This window comes from Lepisosteus platostomus, chromosome 6, assembly GCF_059453375.1.
Source record: "Lepisosteus platostomus isolate fLepPlt1 chromosome 6, fLepPlt1.hap1, whole genome shotgun sequence".
NCBI lineage: Eukaryota > Metazoa > Chordata > Actinopteri > Semionotiformes > Lepisosteidae > Lepisosteus > Lepisosteus platostomus.
The window spans coordinates 57,598,467-57,621,053 of record NC_142616.1 but is presented as its reverse complement, the minus strand read 5'-3'; the positions used below and the strand labels follow the sequence as shown (position 1 = coordinate 57,621,053).

The 22,587-nt window shown below is 37.1% G+C and overlaps 1 protein-coding gene across 2 annotated transcripts in view; it reads left to right on the top strand.

Moving 5' to 3' along the window:
* Positions 1-219: 219 nt before the first annotated feature.
* lamb2l (laminin, beta 2-like) overlaps positions 220-22,587 on the top strand; it is a 66,860-nt gene continuing 44,492 nt past the window's right edge. Inside the window, exons 1-3 of one of the 2 annotated variants that reach the window (XM_088636560.1) lie at positions 223-358; positions 12,515-12,583; positions 16,192-16,263. In XM_088636560.1, the coding sequence (XP_088492686.1) occupies positions 16,200-16,263 (64 nt within the window). In that variant the 5' untranslated portion in view covers positions 223-358; positions 12,515-12,583; positions 16,192-16,199. Of the gene's footprint in view, positions 359-12,514; positions 12,584-16,191; positions 16,264-22,587 lie in introns of both variants that reach the window. The other variant, XM_088636559.1, reaches the window with a different exon arrangement.

The window sequence follows — 22,587 nt, the reverse complement described above, 5'->3', positions numbered from 1 at the left end:
TATGACTCATAGAAGAGGAGTGGCTCATTAATGTTTGAGAATGGAGAGACTGGTAAGGAAAAGAGACTTTGAACTCCGCGGTTAAGTAACGTGTGCTTTCACTTCTACAGTGTGTGTCGATGAATTTCCGAGCTTTAAAACACAGCATGATTTACATTCAGATATTTTATTCGATCTGAGGCAGATCTTGGAATACGCATTGTGGAAATAACTGATGCCTACAGTACCTGGTGGCACAGTTCCAGCGACGAGGCTCCACCTACCCGAATAGCTGCTGCAGTGTCGAGGGAAACTTGACTGAGTCCAGACAGGTGAACGAGCCCAGCTGACTAATCGTGTTGCGGGAAACCGTCAACAGGTGAGGTTTCTGCTTGCGGTTGTTAAGCTTTCTCTTTCTGCAGTGACGCATTTGCCTTATAATGTGGATATCGTAGACCCTACTAGCAATTTGCAACATAAGAAACTCGTTTACTGGACAAAAAAAAGTTTTAGTAAGCTTGCATCTGTGAGTGTTGCGTCCACTTCTACGTAATTTCGAGGGAAGGATAGGTCATGGCTTTTTGCAACATATTTTCCATGGCTGAGTGGAATTGCATTGCTTGAAGTAGAATTAAAGTAGAATGTAGAATTTGGCAAAAGTGCATTATTAATTGGGATGGTTGGTTTTCGATATGGAATGTACGGTCCAAACAACGAAATATGCAAAAACAAAACCTGCAGGGAAGACGTTTTGACATAAGATGTTTTATTCATAATAACACGATTAATAAAATTAACATCGCAAGCTTTGTTCCTGAACACCTGACCGCCTACAGTATCTAATAACTAACTCGTACAGACAATGTCATGTTATCAAAACTATTCATGAAGTTGACAAGCCATCATATTTACGGAGACAATAAACGAATGATCTTACAGTATGTGAAAGAGGTACAGTAAGTAAAATCAGGGTTTATCACAGAGCAGACTCATCGGGTCAGATCATTATCAAGATCATTAACGTTAATGAATACATGAATTCAACCCCTGGATGGAACTGTAATCAATCATAGAAAGATCATATTTTTATTCTTGGTAATAACAGAGTTCTTATTTCCTGTGATATGGTTCAGTTGAAGAATAGTTCTTCCAAACGGAGATTGTTTAAAGCGTGGAGATCGATTTTCTTAGGTTAAGTCTCTCTGTGTATTCATTCATCATGCTTTAGTTTACTGTTTTGAAATATTAATTATCGCCTGGTACCTCTGTTCTATGTACTGTATATTCATTTTGTGTGATAGCGTAGATTGGTGAACTACAGCAGTCTAAATGTACAATCACCGTACAAAAGCCTGTGTCCAGACATTTACTTTCAGCCTGCTTAATTTTTTTTTAAAACGTGGTTATGTACAGTATCTTTGCTTTCTAACTTTTATGCTTTTACATCGTACGAACGAAACACGTAAATTAAACAAGGGCAAAACATATTGGTGTTACAAGTGGTTCTGGTATTTTTTAAGAGGTTTTGGATCTTTGACAGACCTGATGTTTTGCACTGCTGAAAAAGGTGCATCACTTGTGAGAGGTACATGGGCAAAAATACTGAGAATACTGCTTCATTTAATTTAAAAATACTGCTTCATTTAATTTAAAAATAAATTACAAGTTTTTTTTGTCATAAACACATAGGGCTGTATGCTTTTGCAATTACTAGTACCAGAAGATTACTTTTGTTCAGTCCTTCATACTCTGTTCTCCTCACCAAAGGTAAGGGTGATGATCAATAATTTAATTAAAGCACATGGCAGTTATTGGGTGTCTCACTACTTAGTAAGTAATTTAGTCATTTTAAGTTGTAACTTAGTAATTTATTTGTGTAGATTTTGTATCAATAACACAATAATACACGTTAAAAAATTTTTATTTTTTATATAATGTTTTATACCCACTTAATTTAGTATTGCCTGTGTCTTGTTTACATCCTGGCCAACAGCGATAAGTCCTATATTACACAAGGAGAATCAGAGTGGACAGACAGGATCCACAGAGCTGCCCACACATTGAGACATTCATCCTTTGTCATGCTGCAAGAGCTCTGGAACCTCTAGGAGCTGTTGTCTTACAGGGAGTTTGAAGCACCCTCTCTACTCTAGTAATCACACTCCCAAGGAAAACTGCCTCATGACGTGATCCAGGCACCAGCTCAGAAATGTTTTTGAAACTTGATTCTGGATCGCCCCATGCTTACAAACTTAGCATGCATGGATGTAAAATCCCCGGCGCTCCTGATATCACACTATACTTTATTTCTCAGTAAAGTAACTTTCTAACCACTGAGTTTGGTTTGATATCCCATATGTGAGAGTGAAACTGTTCCTTTCCAGACGCTTATTTCAGTGTTCTCAAGTCAATCAGCTGTAGCTGGCACTGTGGCTTGGAAAGATTAGCACTTCTTAAACCCTTCTCTTGAGCTATCAGGTACAGTCAGTGACTTGTGTCTACATGCAGTGTTCTGGGGTGTATTTATCTAAAGTGAGATTCCGTGTGTGTGTGTGTGTGTGTGTTTTGTCAGTGCCACAGGACCTTCCAAGCTATTCCCTGACTTTTTCTTGTACTGTATGAATTTGGCCTTGATTAACCTTAGACAGATATTAATACTTTTCAAAGCATCCTGCAAGACAGACGTTATTATTTTATAAATTAGGGGGATATTGGATTTTTCTTAAGGACTTCCTTTTACAGTTACACTACACTACTATTTACAGGAAGGGAAAAAATCTGTTGAATACAGAAAAACTTTAGATAAGATTGCTATGAATAGCTGTTCAAGTAAGGACAATAATGGATTTTAAGTTAATCATAACTGGAATATGTTCTGTGGTCAGAGAGTTTCCTGATATAATTTCTTCAGAGTGATGTGTACAGTACAAAATGGAAATGATGAAGAGATATCAATCTACCACCACCTCCACAGATAATTGAATTACAAGTTTTAGCAGCTGCAGGAATCTTGACTCACTTCTTTAATCATCAGATCCTTGAGGCATAATATTCCTTTAGGAGTTCGTCTTGCTGCCAAAAAAACAACCACAGTGATGCCAAATAAAATTGGGATGGTTTTTCTGTGTCAGTCCATAGCACAGAGAGGACTGATTTCCATGTTTCAGTTTTATACACATACTGTATACTGTATGCATACACACCAGTGATCTGATAAATGCTGAACAATTTTATGATCACAGCACATCTGTTCAGATTTTTTACTGATCCTTTACAATCCTTTTTATAAAATGAGTTATAATCCTCATTTGTTCAGCTTTAAACAATTACAAAATAATGATTTTCCGTCATGGAACTTAAAACCTCGTAATATAATGAGACCTTTTAATGATCAAATTGATCCCTGTCTCTCTTTGGAAATTTTAGGTATTTACACAGTTTATTGTGCTTCCAGATCTTATTAGAGATCTTATTTAAACAGAAGGTTAAACAATGCTATACTCTCCCAATGTGTTTTAAAACTATTGAAGCTTATGCAGCTAGTTTGTGGGTTGATCATTTTGCCTGTGGAAAATGTACAAGCCTGAACATCAGTATGGAGCCTGAGATCCATTGTCAGAGCCAAGCTAGACTGAATGAGTGATTGAACTTCAGATGGAAAAGTGGGACTTCTGCTTTCCTTCAGCAGTCTTGTGATTGTGAGTTTGAAGTATTTCTCAGGTGGAACACATCCAGGACTTACCTGCATTGTCTTGCTAGCATTCTTTGATATTTGAGACCCTTAAGGTCTAATCGCGGTGATTTAGAAATTCATGTCCTTGATTATTAAGCAAGCCAGGCAAGTTTTTCTTCACTGAGGTTTCTCAAAATGCACTATCCATTTACCCTTTTTTTTACTCCAAAAATGTGGTGCAGGCGTCTGTGGCTATATCCCTTTAACTGCTGTAGCTTTTCTTTCAGTTGTACAGTACAAGCAATTTATTGCATTTCAGTTCTACATGTATGTATGCAGTAGTAGTTTTTTCTCCTTACCTTAATAAGCAAACATCAGAATAAAAAAGCTGACACACTGGAATACAGAAGGCAGTGTCATCTCAATCAGGGGTTGTTGTTTTTTTTTAGACTCTAGACCCTGTCTGAGGCAGTAATTTCTGTTAAAACCCCCTGACAGAAATGAAACAGAAATCACAATATTTATTAAGTTTGAAATGCTAAAATGGGATATAGAATTGCAGGTAAAAAGATATGATGAAAATGTTGACAGATAAGAAACCGAACACTACTTAAGTGTTGTTGCGCACTTTATACATTTTACATTGTACATTCGTTTCTGAGCAACGCCTTGTCAGAATCTGAGGTCACTCGTAGGCCTCAAGATTCCTGATTGAAAACTGTTGACCCAGAGAAAGACCATGGCCATGGTTTAAATGAGACCATGTTTAAACAGCTGATGTCTTCAATGTTTTTCTTTTCTAAAACATAAAATTCAGTTTCATGTTTCAGTTTTAGGATTTTAATTGGTGTTTTGATGCCCTTAATTGCGTTTTGCTGCACCGCTATTTAAAAAACCATCAAACAATGAGTCACTCCTTCAAAAGAAGTCATAATAACTCTGAAAGGAAATTTGTCTGATTACACGTAAGACATTTTAACCATTTGTTTTTCAGCTTAACTGATTACAGGAAATTATTTAAGTTCGGCGGTCATGTTTGGCTTCACAAAGATATATACATGTAGTGTTAATTGTATTGACTCTCTGTCAGAGAAATATTGAAATACATTTTAACATTTAGAATTCCTTCTACTAACAATTTTAATACGGTATCGGCCGGGCTGCAAAGCAGGAAGCCTGGAGCAGCAGTAAACTGCAGTGAGCAAGATCAGTTTGCTTTGGTGAGATGTTCTTAGCAGTTCTTATCTACAGAGGTATGGTAATTCAACTCCCACCTTCTTGCAATCCATGGGATTTAAGAACAGTGTCTTAAAGCCAGTCTGCTTTGCTTTATTTGCGGTTCTTTCTCATGATTAATTGAAAGTTTATGCTAATGAAAAAGAAGGGACTTGAGACATCTCTTCGGAACCCACCTTTATTTCTGCACAGCTTTGAGAACTGTGTTCTGGGGTACTGTTGTAATTGCCTGAAGTACTGTGCAATAGGTAGCTCCCACATTCAATGTTCTCTCCTGATAAGCTGCTTATTAAGTTCATCTTGAGAGCTGAAGAACAGCATTGGTATTTGGCCTTTGAGGAAAGAAGAAGGATTAATTTCTTATGAGACTGCCGACTGTAGATCGGGTTGCTGGAGAATCAAGAGAAAACCGACAGATCTTTTTTTACGATATGCGATCATTGTGTGCTTTTGTCATTTTTAAGATTAAATGTGAAACGAAAGCAAGGAAGACTAAATCCAACATGCATATCTCAACATATTTCTTAATTGCTTCTAGTCACGTATTTTTGAGACAAAGAAATGCAACAACTACATTTCCTTTCTTATTTGCTGGTACAAGACTTTTTATGTCAGAGGCTTTTGCTAGTCAGGGAGATTGAAGCCATGCATAAAGAAAATGCAACATGCTGGAGAGATTTCTGCCACAGGGGGTACATGGTGTACAGTGCTAAGGTTACAGTCTGCGACTTTACTCCTTCACACCCTGCAGCAGAGAAGCATTTTTTCCCCCTTTCAGAACTATCGGGTGTGGCTGGTTAAAGTTTAATTCCTTATCGGCCTGGCTTTACCTTCATCAGAGCAGGAGCTCTAATCATTGCAGGATCTACTCACTGAGGCAGAATCTGATATATTTTATGGCAGCCTTAGAGGTATGACAGTACCAAAAGAAAATGTATGCACAGGAGGAAAAGCAAGCGCTCATTGGTGTTGGATTACTTGTTCCCCTGCTGTAGATTTTGAATGAATCTGAGGTGTCGTACACTTTGTCAAGTGCATGTTGAGTCAGTCTCAATCAGTAACATGCTTAGGCTGTAGTAAAAGGTCATTATCACTGCTGCTTTGAGTGCCTGGCTGGAGCCAGAGCAGTTTAATTCAAATGCATCTGCAATTGTTCTTGTAATGTTTCCAGATAAAGTCCTTATTACCAGAGGAAACAAATAGTAAATTTTCTAAAGTTCTGTCTTTCTTACGAGAAACAGAACCTTCTAGGTTTCTGTCATAGACTAATGCACATTATGGGGACACATAGCCTTTGTCTTGGAATGATTGCATGAAGAAAAGAGAGTTTTGCAATTGAGTACAGTGGTCATGTTCGTGGGGGATCTAAGCCAATCAGCTCATCGTCATTGACCGGTGTAAAAAATGCAACAGACAAGTCCTGGACAGCAGTGTCAGAAATGTCTCTGTAATGTGCTTTGAGATTCTGCTGGTGAATAAAAAAATTCACTAGTAATAAACAACATGCTCTCAATGTGCTTACTGTAACAAAGTCCCATCTGGGTTTTGTAGTAAAAATGTAGAAAAAGTTCTCTGTAGAATATGAAATCGCAATCTTTTCCAAATTGTTGGTATTCCTCAAATTAACATTTTAGTGAGGTTTTGCAACCAAGGGTATTTAACTTGTTTAAATCTTGGCTGATATAATTACGTAAATCCCCAAACATGACAGAAATGCACAAACACTGCTTCCCAAATAGTGAAGACTATTCTGTCATAAAGAAGCTCTGTCATGTTCTTATTCCCCAAAAGAAAATCTATCCTTTTTAATATTTTAAAGGGGTTTACATGAATATCATGCCTAATGCTTCTCCTTATACAGCTTTCCAATGGTATCATAATACCATGACCACCGTGTTAAAACCAGCTGTAGGTTCAGGCTAGGAAATGACTGTAACTACAGTATAATTGATCTACCACCATGCATAGAGGCCACATTTGTGTTTTTCATCAATCAGTCAACATCCTACTGTAAATCAGAATTTGGGATTATGTAAATTTTAATTCCAGCAAGTTTCCAGTTACTCGTCATGTAAAGACGTCTCACTGAGTCCTTCACACAGCAGACATGTCTGTATATTGATAAGGTACCCATTGGTTATTTTTTAACTCTCTCTGGGCCTCAATTTTTGAGTCATGTTTGGCCCTTTCCACCTCTTAGGACTGAATCTAAGTAAAGTGGTAACACTGCTGTAAATGCAAATTGTACAGTACATCCACACTTTTTTTGTTCTTGATCCCTTTTGAAATGTTTTGCCTCCTGAGTCATGACCCTGCATGGCTGTCCTCAGCACACATTCAGAATGCTACTGTACCTATCTCTTTAATCTCTGATAAGCCCCAGCTCTTTTTTTTTTTACAAAAGGCTGCAGTGTTTGCACTCAACTATTGCTAAGGATTGTTTTTCATGGAGCTTTCAGGGTATAGCCCCGGACATGCTGCTATGTTTAATTACGTACAGTGCTTGTTTTATTTGTTAGTACTTGAGTTGGTGCCCTATTGTACCTATTAATCTTCATTTCTGTATTGCTTACGAAACACAATGCGTCCTTTGAAATGCAGTTGTTGGGTGTACTTATGTGCAAATATTTTTGGTCTTTATTATAGTTCACTTGCTCTCTCCAATACAATTCTTTTTCGGTACTTTTCATGCATGCTTTGATGTATGAATAAGTATGCAAGCAAGGGATGTTATTTTGTTTGTTGTGCTTGAGAAAGGATGTTGGGAATCTACATGATTTAAAAATAATGTTTTTGTGTTCTTCCTTTGAAGGCAAAGTGAACTTTCAGGTAGTGCTGTAATTAGCTAAAGCACCTTCAGAAAACAGAACTTGAACCTAACTGGTAATTACAATACCTTTCAGCTTTTTGTTATATGCATTTGTATCACTACCTGATAGCTCTTGAGTGAGGAAGGAGAGTGTTACATGAGTTGTATGTGGGCGTATTTTAACATGAACAAGAGGACAGGAAAAATTAACTTAAGCTGTCAGTGGAGGAGTTGCCACTCATGAGGGGCTGGGCTTTTAGATTTCACAAGGTATAAGCAGTCACTTTTTAGACCTGAGTGATTATTGAATATTCAACGGGGGAAAAAATGCATTGCTGTATTACGATACTTTGTGTCCTTTTTATGAAAATGTTTCATTCGTACAAGCATGAATGCAGAAGAAAAAAAGCTCTCCAACTGACACTGGGATTATCTGTGCATTACCAGAAAGCTTTTGTAAAGACATTTTAGATGCAGTTACTGTAATTCAGGTCTTATCTCATTTTGCAGGGTGTTCCGAGGAAAGAAGAGTTTACGTGCCTTTTTGTACTGCCAATTTAATATTAGAGACGTGTAGAAGAAGAATGATTCATAATTCTGAGAAGTATGACAGCTTTTTGGGGGTGAATGAAACTATCCCAGCCCGAAGAGATCTGTGCACTGTAGAAAAAGGTTCTTGCTGTGACATGGTGGCCTCAGAGATCTTAAACTGTTCCCATGAGACATTAAGTCATGCCCACAAGATAATTACGTTGTGGCCACAGAATAGTAAGTTCCCCACAAACTATTTTCTTCCTTCTGTGACAGGCTCCCAGTAGGAAATTGATCTTACTGTGCCATGGAGAACCTTGAGACCATAAGATGTTCCCAAGTCAAATCCTTTTCATTTCGACAGTCTGAATGTTAGAGGAAAGATGAACTGTTCCTTGTTTCAGAGCAGTGGATGAGTAGAACCAGCTGTCCGTGTGGCTTTCAGAAGCTCCCACGTTGCTCCGTCTGTTAATGCCACCTCTCAGCCTTGTGCCGTAGATCAGGGGTAGAGTGAATGTCTAATGGTCTGGAACACTGAGATGATGACAGTATGGATGTGAGCAAACAGAAGAGCAGCGAGAGCAACGATTCTGTGCAACCAGTGCAGTGGTGTGGGTATACATGTGGGTGTAAAGGTGTCAGACTCCATTCTTTTTTTAGGGCCATCTAATTTGTTTTCTAGCTCAGATCTCGCTGAAGTAGTTTTAATGGCCTTATTGAATACATTTTGTATTTTCCTCCTGGCTCAAAATAGTATGTGCTTGTCGGGACTCACCAGCATTCTTTACGTTTTCAACCATCAAAAGCTTGCAGGGTCATCAGTAAAGGAGCTTGCTCCTCATGCAGAATCAGCACTTTGATCCAGATGTTGCTTGTTCAAACCTGAGTCATGTCCCCTGCCAGTTGTGATGGATAAGTGCAGATTTGACAATGTGCCATTATGGTTAGTTTTACAACAATTCCTTTGTCATCTCACTCTTGCTGTGCAGTACAGAAATTGCTGCTGTCAGTCAAAAGAAAGAGAATAAAAACATTGTAACAATGTGAGAATCAAAAATCAAGATTTGCTGAACAAATTAAGAAAATGATTGTATTAAATTAGCTATGTGAACTACTAGAAACTGGCCTGCATTGAAGACATTTTCCCATTGTATTTGTACTTTCTCCTTCTCTGGGACGGTTATTTTGTAAAATCAGTATGTGTTCATTGCATCAGTTGAATGACAGACAAATAATTTCTAAAAATAATTTCAGATTGTTTCAGAATCGTGATACAAAACCTACAAATAACTCTCTGACCCCAAATCTCATTAGTGATAATTAATAAATAATTCAGTATTAATGATAATATTTAGTTCTTCCAATCTCAATAACTACTTTATAAGATTAAAATCCTGGGTAGGCCTCTGAACTGACTATTCATGTCCCTTCCTCATAATAAAGCCAGCAGGTTCTCCTTTTGTGCATTACTGTTCTCCAATATTTTCTGTGTTCTTCAAGAAAGTGTTTGTCTTGTATAGACCTGGATCCTAAAGCAACAACCTCTTAGACTGACATGCTATGATTTCTTGTTCAGCATAATAAGCCAGTGCTGCTGAAAAAGGCTGTTGACATACTGGAATGAGTATGGTGTTGTAATGTTATATGTTTCTACTGTATGTTAGTTTTTTCTTGCTTGTCATCCATTGAATCTTAGGTGAAAACAGTGCTTCTCAGAATCCGGAGCATTCATTGTTATATTCAGTGAGCTTATGCTTCTCTTAAACTAGGCCAGAAAATTTCTTTCCAGAAACCTGGATGAATACATTCTCAGTTATGTACTCTAAGGCTTTGTAAGCCTCTATCCTGGTAAACCAAGAAAATGATGCCCCCTCACTCTGTATGCCCTGAATACAGCTTGATTTAGACAAAGGCAGGACTCTTGCATACCTTGGAGAAATGCATATTGGGTTTGTACCAACCAAACGCAGGCATGTGTTTATTTGTCAGAGTTTTCATCTTTCTTTACCATTGACATACATATTTTTCTGTCCCAAAGAAATAGAATCAGAATAAAAAGTAAACAAAAATAGATTTATTTTTTAATACTCTAGAGGCATGCAATGTAAGGTTACTCAAATGGACTTATTAGGTCTGGAAATGGGACAACAAATACAATTACTCAATGAAAAGACACAGATACTGCAAACCTGTCTCAACATATGTCTGAAACAGTGCTAAATAAAAAATGCTTTATTTAGAAAATACAATTAATAGAACTTCCAAATATACAGTACTTCTTATTTCACCTGCCATATTCCGCAGGGTAGTGTCTAGGTGTGCTGGAACACAGAAATGAATTTCTAAAATATACAGCATTGTGATAGTTCTGCTCATGTACAGTACCTGTAATTACTTTTTTTTTTCTTTAATCACAAATATTCAATTAATGCTTTGCATTAACTGTACATTAAGTAATATATATATTTTTTCCTTCTACTATTTGCAGTTTTAAATTCATCATTAGTCTGAGGGGCTTTGTTATCTTTTGATAAGTAGTTACAAAGTTATAGACAGACATAGGGCTTGTGTTATACTGTACAGTACAGTACACTGCCCAAACCACCACTTTTGGGACTCAAATTATACATGACCATGTTCTGTTTATGGCATCTTTTCTTCATTGATTCCATTAATACAATACCTAACTGGACGCTGCTTACCCTTGTCACTTTGTGCTCCAGCTTACTAAGAGTGGTTTCATACAATGGCTTAATTATGAGGAATTCAGGCTATTCTTGTTGAGGTTTTTTGCAATGGGACCACATGCTGTTGGTAACTGCTTCATCTATTACTGACAACAAAGAAGACCAGTTTCTGGTAAAAATAAATGCTAAAAAGACAAGAACTGGGTTTAGTCTTTTGCCATTCCCTGCCATTCAACACAACAGCAGGACCTGGATGTCCTGGGATCAACAGCTTATTGTTATAATTTGCTTCTGTGCTACTTTCATGATTCCAAGGTCATTCCTTTAATAAAGGATCCTTATTACGCTGTAAGTCGTGCAGTCATGCAACCCGCTCTAAAAGTCCCAAAAAATCTTTAAAAGGTTGTTTTGGATCAATTTTTGATGAAGAAAGAACAAAATACATACAATTTAAACGTTATGCTTCAAAGCAGCATGCTTGTGTTTGAATTCTTGATTTTCAAATACCTTTTTTACTTAAAAGAAGAAGGTGCAAGGGTTGGTCCTAGCTTAAAATGTTAAAATGTTAGTGCTTTTTTCCACTGCTTTCATTTTTTTTCCCTCTAGAAAACAGAAGGAGGGAATGTGCCTGTCCAATGTTGGGAAACCTAATAAGTGCTCTTCAGCCTGTTGGGAGGTATTGAGGTATTAAAATTGAGGTGGTGTGTATATGAGTGGGCTCGGGGGAGGTCAAGCAGTTTCAGTCAGTAGCACCCACAATAGGGTGAAATGGGGTAAAAGAAACTCGTCATTCCAAAACAAGAATTAATGGAATTGGTGCTGCTTTGTTGCATAGTCTTTCAATTGTGTGTAATAATGGTGGGAAATATTTTGAATAATTCTGAGGCCTTTAAAGGTAGTTCAGATAAACCAAAAATGAGAAGTGTGTACAGCATTGTGTGAGTTACAGTGTAATGAAACTAAAATTTAGTTTTCCTTTCAAACTTGATAGGCTTGAATCTTAAAGTCTGTTCAAAAATGTAATTTTTTTTCAAATGTACTTTATGTCGCAGCTTACTAAAGCTTTCTGAGGGAAGGCTCTTGTCCCTTCCATTTTGCCGACTTCAGCGTGACAGGATTTGTTTTCTTTTTTTTTTCCCTTTGTGGCCCTTTTATTCTTCTTTTATCTCAATTCAGCCGGAAGGAGGTGCTGACAGGGGGCGAAGCTGAAAGTGCGTTGGGTTTTTTTTTTTCTGGAACAGTAGTCCAAAAGTTTGAAAACTTCGGGGATTAGGGATCTCCCAGCTAGGAGCATACAGCGCTCATTTCCTCACTCCTGCTCCGTACGCAGAAGTCTCTGCTGAAACTCTCTGTTGAGATGCGCTGCCCAAAGAATAGGCCACTACATTCCGTCTGCCTAGAAACCATTTTTCCTTTCATACAGTGCTTTCAGTGTGACAGGCCCATTTGAATAAGAATTGCCATCCATTCACCCCATTACTCCATTTAAAAGAAAAAATATCTGGGCCAAGCTGATTGGTTCATGTTATTCGGTTTGTTTTTACACTGCTATGGCCAGTTTGCTTACACTGGTTTTTTTTTCTTTTACACACACATTAGCAGTGAGACTCGCTCAGAAAAATTCTGTATGAGCTCGGCACAAACTGGACTGTCTCGACAGCTAGCACTGTGAGTAAGCCAATGTGACATTTTTCTTTCTCTTTGCTTCTGATTGTGAACGAATCTTGACATTTTCCCCTTGTTATCTTATTCATGCAGTCATTTAACATTGTTTTCAAGTTTGGTTTTCACGTTATCACAAGTGTACGTGTAGTTTAGTTGCACGTTTTGTTGTTATTATGTTTATTTTCTTTTACTAGTTGCTTCAAGTTTATTTTTTCGTCAATTTTTGAATGCATTCTTTCTTATTCCTTTGCATTACCTCAGGAGTTTTGCACTTAAGTTGTAGAATGACTCCAACTAGATCTGAATTATTTTTGAGAGTTATGCTCCTGGAAGCTAGTCTATATGCAATTACTGTTCTCACTCTGTAGAGGTACAGTATTTTAAGATGATGCTTGAAGTATTTTTTTTCCTCATTGAAGCGGAAACAAAAAAATGTGCTCTCTCCTGTTTTGTAATTTCTTTTGTTTTTGTCTCCAATATGAAAATGTCCATCAAGGAAAAAAAGTATTGCTGCTTCTTTCAAGAAACAGCTGGATGAAACTACAAGCATATTTGATAGCACCTGTATAACAGTAATTGAAAGGCAAAAATTGCAACATTAGGACATGAACTTCAAATTGTATTGATGCGTAGCTGGCATGGCAATGAAATTATTATTTTTTCACTGGGAAGAAAAAGAGCTCATGTCTCAGTGGTCAGGTCCTAGTATTCTATTGGTGTTTGGTGAAAGCAGCCTGAACTACTACACTGAACTTCTACTGAAATCATTTTTGCCATATGTTTTTTATAATCCAAGTCAAATGTTGAACATCAGTACACGTATTTACATCATTGACATGCTGCAAAAGAAAGCGACTCAGGCTCTCAAACTCTGCTTAGGAGTGCTTTAATTTTCTTGTGTCTTTATTTTTTCTCTAAAAGATGTCATTATTTTATAACTTTCATGAGTACAGATGACAATTTGAGTTTAAAGTTAAATACATATATAGTAACTGAAAAAGCTTATACAATCATGTTTTGGTAACATTTTATTTGAATGTGATCAACATAAAACTTTCATAAAGGATTCACATCTACGGTATAATATTTATTCGTAATTCTTTATAATTTATTTAAAAACCACTTCAGGTTCTTAAATATTTGTGAAAACCCTAATAGAAACCCTTGCCTAAGCAAAAGTTATGATCTCTGCTGTCACAAATCTTATACATTGTTACAAACACTTATACAGGTATTGTTGTACAATATATGGCCCCAGTGAAAGATCCTGGCTACATAAAACTTTATTCCAGATAAAGCTTGACACAGAGTTTATAATAGTGTCTGGTAAGTGAAGTAGGTTAGTTAATACATTATCTGGAAAGGAAAATCAAAAAATAACAATCTTGCGTTAAAACCTGTAAGAGCTTTAAGATGTACTCTTTTATATTGTCATGGCATTGTTAAGGTCTGACTGAAATTGTTATGGAAGCAAAGAAAAACAATTGATTCGTTTATTTTTTAAATTAGAGACTCACCCAGTCTGTTTGAAAACATTGCTGTTATCAATCAATGATTTAAACAGGCGGGAAGTGTGGATTTTCTAAGCTGTCTGCTTTATTTTTCATCACTTTGAATTTGTGGTGCTGATAAACTTTGCAGGAAAAGCTTGTTTCATTGCTTCTTAATAAAGTAAATGGATGACTCAGGCACAGGACTTAGACATCCTAAATACTGTCTTTAAATGGGACTTGTTTCACACTGGTATGGAAAACCTACAGTATGGGGTCTCCTTGTTTGTGTAGATTCTGTACATAGAAGCCCTTCCATTCACTGCCCACATCCAGTAACAAATAGACCACCAGGTGAAGCAGCAATTTATTCCTTGGGCATTCAGTTGTCTTCTGGACTGATTGATGCATTTAAATGTTTTACTGTTAAATGCATTGGAAACAAATATCCCAAGCCTTTAATGTCACTGCTCGACAGGAGTAGCATTACAAAAGGGGCTGTGTAGAGAGAAAAAATGATAGATCTTGCATGTCAAAAGATGAACATTCCTGAGGGCCATGTGCTTGTGTCTCAGAAAGCATACAGCGGCTGCACTTTATCTGTTGCAGAAATGCTGTTTTTACTTGGAATGACCAGGAATCATCTGATTTGTTTGTCCTTTGGCTCTGAAAAAACTATTTTGGTTAGATTTCGGTCTCAATTTTCTGTGTGTACTAACATATAGAAGCATTGAATGTTTCTTGATCCTTATTCTGTGTCGAAATTCTGTGAATGCAAGTACAGAAGATGTGCATCCATTTCTCCATGGATCTTTCAGTCTTGATTGCATTGGTGCCAGCTTGTGCTGAAATGTTTTGGGTTAGTTTCAACTGACAGCTGCATTGGGACCGCAATTTTGTCTGTGGTAATCCAAGTTGGATTTGTGGGAGAAAAGCTTAAAAAAACTAGTAGACTCATCCATTGTACCACCTTGTTCTAATGAAAGCAGTGCTGTGGATATGTGCCCGGGCTAGCAATAGAAGAAAAAGTCACTGGTTGACTCAAGTGTCACTGAACTACTGATTCTTGGACAGGAGCCGGTCGAGACTGTCTTCGGAGTCTGACCAAGATCTGCTTGGATTGGAATCTGAGCAAGGGAACTCAGCAAGGGAATGTCTGTCTTCCCCTCTGTGGTTACCCATGGCACTGGTGATATATAAGTGCAACTTGAGGTGTTTGTATCCAGGACAGTGGGTCTGCATTTGTACTCTTTACGACTGGGGGTAGAGGTCACAGGACAAGGTGTGGTACAGTTGTGCAAAACTCTGCTGAAGTTTCTTTCACATGGAAAATTAAAGGAGTAGTGCATTTATTTAATCCCTTTCTTGTTGCATATTCTCTAGTACTGTATACAGTGTTTGCTTTGTTTTTTATTGCGTTTGTCTCTGGTTTGAATTTTATTTGCCTTGCCTCTGTCATTGATCTGCAAAGAAAACAATCTTAATCTAAACTGAATAAAAGTCAGAATGGAAAACGTGTTTGGCCCGCATCTATTGGAGACTGTTACACTAAATGGGTACCAACCACAGGATAGTCTTATAAAATATATAATATTTGTTTTGTGAAACAGTATCCCCTTTCCTCCTCAGTCACACAATGATCAGTCTCCAGGCCCTCAAAACATACTGTACCTTAAATGCTTTTTCATTCTTTTCAATCTTTAGTTATTTTTCTTGAGTTAACGTAAGATCACCCTAGGTCAGAGTTATTCATTTTTGCTTATGCAAATGAATCAGAGGGTAAATATGAAGAAACAAAGCATGTCAGTAAAAATATCTAATGTACACTGTAAAAGGTCACATTATTAAAATATTTATAGTATTATAACTTGTATGATGAGGACATTGCTAATCGGCAGTTCTAATTCCAGTGTGTTGTGTGATGGTCGGCTGAGTGGTAATTGATACATGCATTCACTTCAAGCACAACTGCACTTCTGTGTGATTAGGCAATTTTAAGTATCGATCATTGATATGTCACTCAAAATGTATATTTAGTTTCTTTTTATCACCACCACTACCACCGCTGCTGCTGCTAACTCCGTTTGCAATGTTTCTGATGCACTCTGTACTTTCTTACAGATTCTACAATGGGGACAGGGCACATCCCATCAGTGTACAAGATGACTCACCTGTCTGGCATTTTCATTCTATGTAAGTCTGTTTACAGGCCTATATACTCTGCCTCACTGTATATCCTAGTCCTGTGTTTGGGGACATCAATCATCAAGCTTTCTAAAACTCACTAAATGGAGTTTATAACAAAGTTCGGGAGGGATGACAACAACCGAGCTCAATCAGACTCGGCTGTCAGTATTTAGCAATCACTCTTGACAATCCATTCCTCTCCCAAACGCTATAAATACCTACGAGATCACTGTCTCTCACTCTCTTGCATGTCTCTTGCATCCCAACTCCACCTAATCTCTACCTCTGCAGCTGCCCCTTGGTCGCCCTGCACGGAGGTCCTGGCCTCCTTGTCCTATGGCACAATTTCGCTCCATGACGCTTTCAACTTAGGTGTTGTCATTCCTAGTGAATTCACAAAATGACTTGTACAGAGCTTGCACTCTATTTTCAAGACTAAATGGCCTTTAAGCTTTAACGTGGTAAGCTATGCTGCAGAGATAAAAAAGATTAATCATTCAAAGACACTAGTCTTGCAGTGTTTTTTATTGTGAGGAGCTATTTGTAAGTCCATTGTGTTCTCAATAAGATGTGCATAATATAAAAGCTTCATCTGCTACCACATACGTTCGCTTTATCTTTCTCAGTTTATTTAAGGGTAATAATGTTTTAATATGTGGAGAGGTTTCATTAATAAAATACTATAATTTAACCAGACATTAATTACTCCACATACTACTACCTAATAAACTTATTTTAATAAACAATAATTATTACTCTTAAATACTGGGTCAATAATTTAATCTCAGCTTCAGGGTCAAAGTATGGAAGAATATAGAATATCTATGACTGCGTGACAAGAAAACTACATTTTATGCTTATGTTACTTTGTTTTCTGTAAATGCCAATCCCTGAATTAAGGAAATTGAAGAACATTATCATGGTTGAGTTTTTGGATCTTGACAAATCTGTCAATTTTGTAAGTGTCAGTACTATTAGTAAATTAACATTAAGATCTAACCTAGCCTGATTCTGGAAGAATACGCGTATGTTGTTCAGACTGATTATTTTGTTGTTCTTAGAAAATATATTATTGATCAAAAATATTTAAATAAAATAATAAAACCAGAAACAAGATTAGAAACAGAAAACGTACAAGAGAGTGGTCTCTTCACTAATTTTCTCATTAGTATTACAATTGCTTTGAATATTTCACTTACTACTGGTATCTAGTCCAGTGTTCAAAAAAAAATTCATTACTTTTTTTCATTGCTCTTTTTAATTTCATTTAAAAATGTTTTTGATAAATAGAGATTTTAAATAGCATAAAATTGTTTACAATGTGGCAGTGATTGCAATCTGACAAGTGCTGCAAATTATTACAATTATTAATCAAGTCTATTTGTCTCGCAGGCAGAGTGATGTCAGGTACGGGCATGTGCTACAAGAAGTTTAGTTAAATTTACGAAGCTGTTGCCATGGCGTTCTCTTTTGTTATAAAATTTTATGCTTAATTCATTCTTTTTTTTAAAACTTAGTGGAACAGTCAATGGTCTGCTTTGAATCTCATAGATAAGAATAGAATCTGTTTCCGAGTATACTCCGCAAAATGTCTAGCAGACAAAGAAAGCAAAGAAATGTTATTTTAGCTTGATTTAATGCCAGCAGGGCTCAAAATGGATAATACTGTAGACTTCACTTCCATGTAGGCAAAATATTTCCCCATTTGGTAAAGATATATGGGTATATCTTTTAAAATATGAGTTGTAGCAAAACAAAAAGAAAAAGGTAAACTCAGGTAAACAGTAAAATCTATTTAAGTTGCTGTTCAAAATATGAAAACAGAACAGCAGTTAATATTTTTTTTTACTTTAAAACCTGTGAATCTTAATTCCTTAATCTTAATCTTAAGGAATCTTACTCTTATATTTCTGTTTTCAAAGTGTTGCAGCTTTATCGTGATACAAAATAACATTATATTCTTTAAGGTAAAGGTATTAATAATATACAAGGGACCACTGTTCCTTCTAAGCAGCTCCAAGTTAGAGTTCTGGCTTCAAACACACACAGGGGAGTGTGTTTGAGTGTGAGAGAACAGGTGTTTTGTCTGGTCAAGTGCTCATTAGCAAAGTACAGCTGGGGTTTTCGCTAGTGGAAAAGTTAATTAGAGCAATGGCAATGGAAGATGGGAAAAACTGTGGGCAGGAGAATGTTGTCAGAAAGTCGCTCAGGGTCTCCTGCGTAATAGGACAGAGCCTGCAGGTTCAGTGCAATCAAACCTCTGGGTTCCTAGTCAATTAGTTATTACTCTGGGCTTCAAAATGCTAACTTCTTGTTGGGTGAGAGGCCACAGCAATCACTGAGGCACATACCAGATACCATGTGAGTGTGCACTGGACTTAGGAGACTTTAACTGAATCCTGCCAAATGTTTTGAAGCAGACTACATCTCAGCAAGGAGATCCTAACAGTTTTTTTCTATAGTATTCCTATATTAATCCAGGAGTTCATTTGAAATCAATCAATTGATATTCTCCTGTAATTTTCTTTAGGTATGTGGTCCATACACTGTTTTTAAATGTGCTTCAGCATCAAGGGCTTTTAATTTATAACTGAGTTCTTTACTAATTTCTCCATTTGTCTTTTGTGAGGTTAACATTACTAGTTTAGATGCCCGTGTGAATTGTGAACATTTATGATTGTCTTTTACTCAGGTGCAATTTAAAAAAAAATTGAAGCAATCTGTTATTGTAGTACACGGTACTTTTTCATCTACTCATATGCAGCTAAACAGGTCCTTAAGGTCATGAAAAGTGTTGTGGCTCGTGTTTCTTTACAGCCAGGTCTTATATAACCATTTAAAAAAGATATAGAAAAAGTATTTGTCCTGAAAGTTTCACAAAATAAATTTCATTCACAAAAACAAGAATTACATTACCATACTGTATGTGGCTTTAGGTTATGAGGGATTTTACTTAATTCTCTTCAGATTTCAGGCCAGCCTGTTCATCAATGGCTTTTTTTATCTTGTTTTATCACTGAAAACACTGTAGAGGAGAAAAGATTCAAGCCACTGGTGGCCACAGCACCAATGTGTAGCACCCACCTGAATCCTGTGATGGCAGCCAAAGTGCACCAGGATCAGCTATCAGTGGGAAGGAGAACAGTGTAATGACACCAATTCAGAGATGGAGATTATTAGGAAGCCATGATTGGGAAAGGCAAGGGGGGAATTTGGCCAGGACAATGGGATGTGGCTTTACTCTTTTCAAGAAGCACCATGGGATTTTTAATGACCATGGAGAGTCAGGATCTCGATTTAACTTCTCATCTTAAGATTGCATGTTTTTTTACAGTATAGTGTCCCCATCCCTACAATATATTGGGGCATTAGGACCCACATATTGCACAGGGTTAGTGCTCCCTACTGGTCCCTACTCTTTCAGCAACAACCTCTTTCAGGAGGTCCAATTACTGGCCAGGCTCACACCTGCTTAGCGTCAGTGGGTTACCGGTTGTGAGCTGCAGGGTGATGTAGTTTCTGGCTTAGAACTAACTTGAAAATTCTGCTGTGAACAGCACAAATATACTTGTAGTGAATCGCTTTTACAGTACCCTTGAGTAGTTAGTTTCAATTTGTAACAAAATTAACTAAACTACTTAATTCCTGAATTAAGTATGAAAGCGTTCATGAAAGGTGAGGAGAAAGAACACGTTGGGCTCTTTGACTCATTCACTACACCTTTTTAACCGAATCCGAAAGGGCATCTGTGTGTTCCTTTAAGTTGTGTCTTACAGGTACATTTATAATGACCTACAGCATTGTTGTTCACTCAATTCATGAATTACTTTATGTCACTGGGGTTCCTAGAACAGCTGGAGCTTTTGCCTTGTAACTGAAGTCTGTATCTGAGTTTGCAGTTTATTCTTTGTCCAATATTGTTGTTTTGTTGTTAAAGCATTTTTAATTCAGACAATGCTACAGAGTGAAAAATCCAAATAATTGATATGTATGACAGAAGATACAGTCAAACCCCATAATACCAGTTGAGGAAGAAGTCTGCAATTATATTTTTGCCTTAAACCAGTTTGGTTTTGAGGGACAACTGGCCTGTCAAGGTGGATGCAGAAACATTGTAGAGCACCAGGAGCTGTATTTATTGCTGTATTGGTGATGAAGTATGAGTTTGGTGGATGGGTAGGATTATCTCTGGGAAATGGTGGTCAAGAGACCTGTATTTATAGAACCACATATTGTTTGGGACTTCAGCTTGTCCTGCTGAACATGCTCAATATAAATGATAAAAGGTAACTCCAGTTACAATTTACTGTACGTTTTGGGATTCACTTTTGAGCAAGCAATGTTTAGAGTCAGGAATGCAAGTGTGCATGAATGTAAACTTATGCAGTACTCTGATTTTTAACTGCATATTGTGCAATTCAACTGAACCTCGAAACACATGGATTAAAGAAATACCATAATAATTACAATTAACTGTGGAATAAATGTGATGTTTGTGACTTACAGCAGCTGACCAAAAACCCCATTAGCTCTTCTGTATGGTGGTTTTGAAAACCGTGTGTCAGGGTTGCTGTTGTGCTTTAACAGTCTCAAAAGCAGCTGTGGTTTCAGGCCTTTGACCAGTTTTCTATAATGCCAGTACCATATGGTACAGGGTACCAGCTTCCCATTGTGTACCAAGGTAATTGAAGACTTTTTAATTAGAGGCAATTTGTTCCCCTGACACCGAATGGTGAGACAATTGAATTTATGGCAGGCCGAGCAGAGGTCAGTGTAAACTACTTGAAAATAACTATGAACTAACTAAACAGACTCACTAGACCTTTTGGCTAATGTGATTTTCTTTCAGAATCTGAAAGGAGCAAGATAACTCCATTGTCTTCTTTGGTTTCGTTAATCATAAATAACCTTGCAATATGTTATAAAATTGTAGATTTTGTGTGCATTTATTTGTCAGCTGCAGTTAATTGCAGGTCCTCTGGTACAATTTAATTCCTACTTAATACTATTTAGTTACTGCTGTGCACTTAAAGAAGGCTCCACAGCCAAAATGTTATGTTTTCTTTCTTCTATTCTCAGCATGGAATAAACCTTTACTTGTTCCTAAATTCTTAGTGTTGACTATTCAGTGCTTCATCTTTCTTATTTTAAGCACACAGCTGCTCCTTCCACCTGAGTAGAGTTTCCCTGGATTCCAGTATTAATCCCATTAAATCTGATTAGCGGATCCTGTGATTTGGGCTGCAGCAGTGTTGGTTAGTCCTGAGGATGTATGTGCTGCAGCCACCACCCAGGACTTGGCACAGCACATTATTAACATTATTTCTCCTGCTCATGGAATCAATTTTCCATTCCAGTTAAAGAGTTGTTAGACTGTGAGACCAAAATGGGGACAAGCAGGTTTGCAAGTGAGAGAGGGAACAATAGTACAGAATCATTGTAATTTTATAGTACCTTTAGTGCTTTCTAGACACGCATATTAAAATCCCTTTGTATGTTTTCAAAACAAAGTAGAGGACTTTGCAGTATGTGCACAGCCATGGTACAAATGTTCTGCACTGTGCAAGTGAGGGCCAGTCCCCATTGCTAAAGCAGACATTCCACAGCGGGAGACACATTGCAGGAAGGGTAAAAGTGTTTCTTAAATTATCATGTTTGACATCAGGTGTTTTTTTTTTTTTAAACGAATAGTATTTACAGCATTCTTTTCATTCTTGTAAACTGAAACTTAGGTGTTGTTTTTTTCGTTGCCTGGGTTTCTTCTGTTGTCTTGATGTGCGCTGTGCAGTTTTAAGGCTTTTAAATACAGTATACTGCATGTAAAACACTGGGGTTCATATTTAAGGCTGCCATGCCTTTGAAAGTTTCTTTTAATTTTCCCACATTTAAAGAGGCTGGTGCCCTAAATTATTTCAGCAAAGTTTAACCTCCCCCTTCTGAATTTAGAAAATACGCAAATGATTACGAGTTTTACACTCAACCAGCTGGACAGGGAACAATAGTTTGAACTGCAAACACAGTCTTTGTTGTTCCTCTAAACTGAAACAACACAGTGATTTGTATACCCCTGCACTGCAACAGACACAAGTCATCACGACCCCAGTGCTTGATTCTCCCACTTGAACAAAAAAATGGAACACGTGACAAAGTCACTTCTTTCTACTGCCATCACGTATTTGCTTTTTAATCTAGAAACTGTTAATATTCAATTAAAAAAAACTACTCATCCCCAAAGGAGGCAATTTATCATTATTCATTCTTCCATATATTATCAATAATAGCATATTAACAATAATATGTAATAATGTGGATCCTGATGAGCTGGATTCC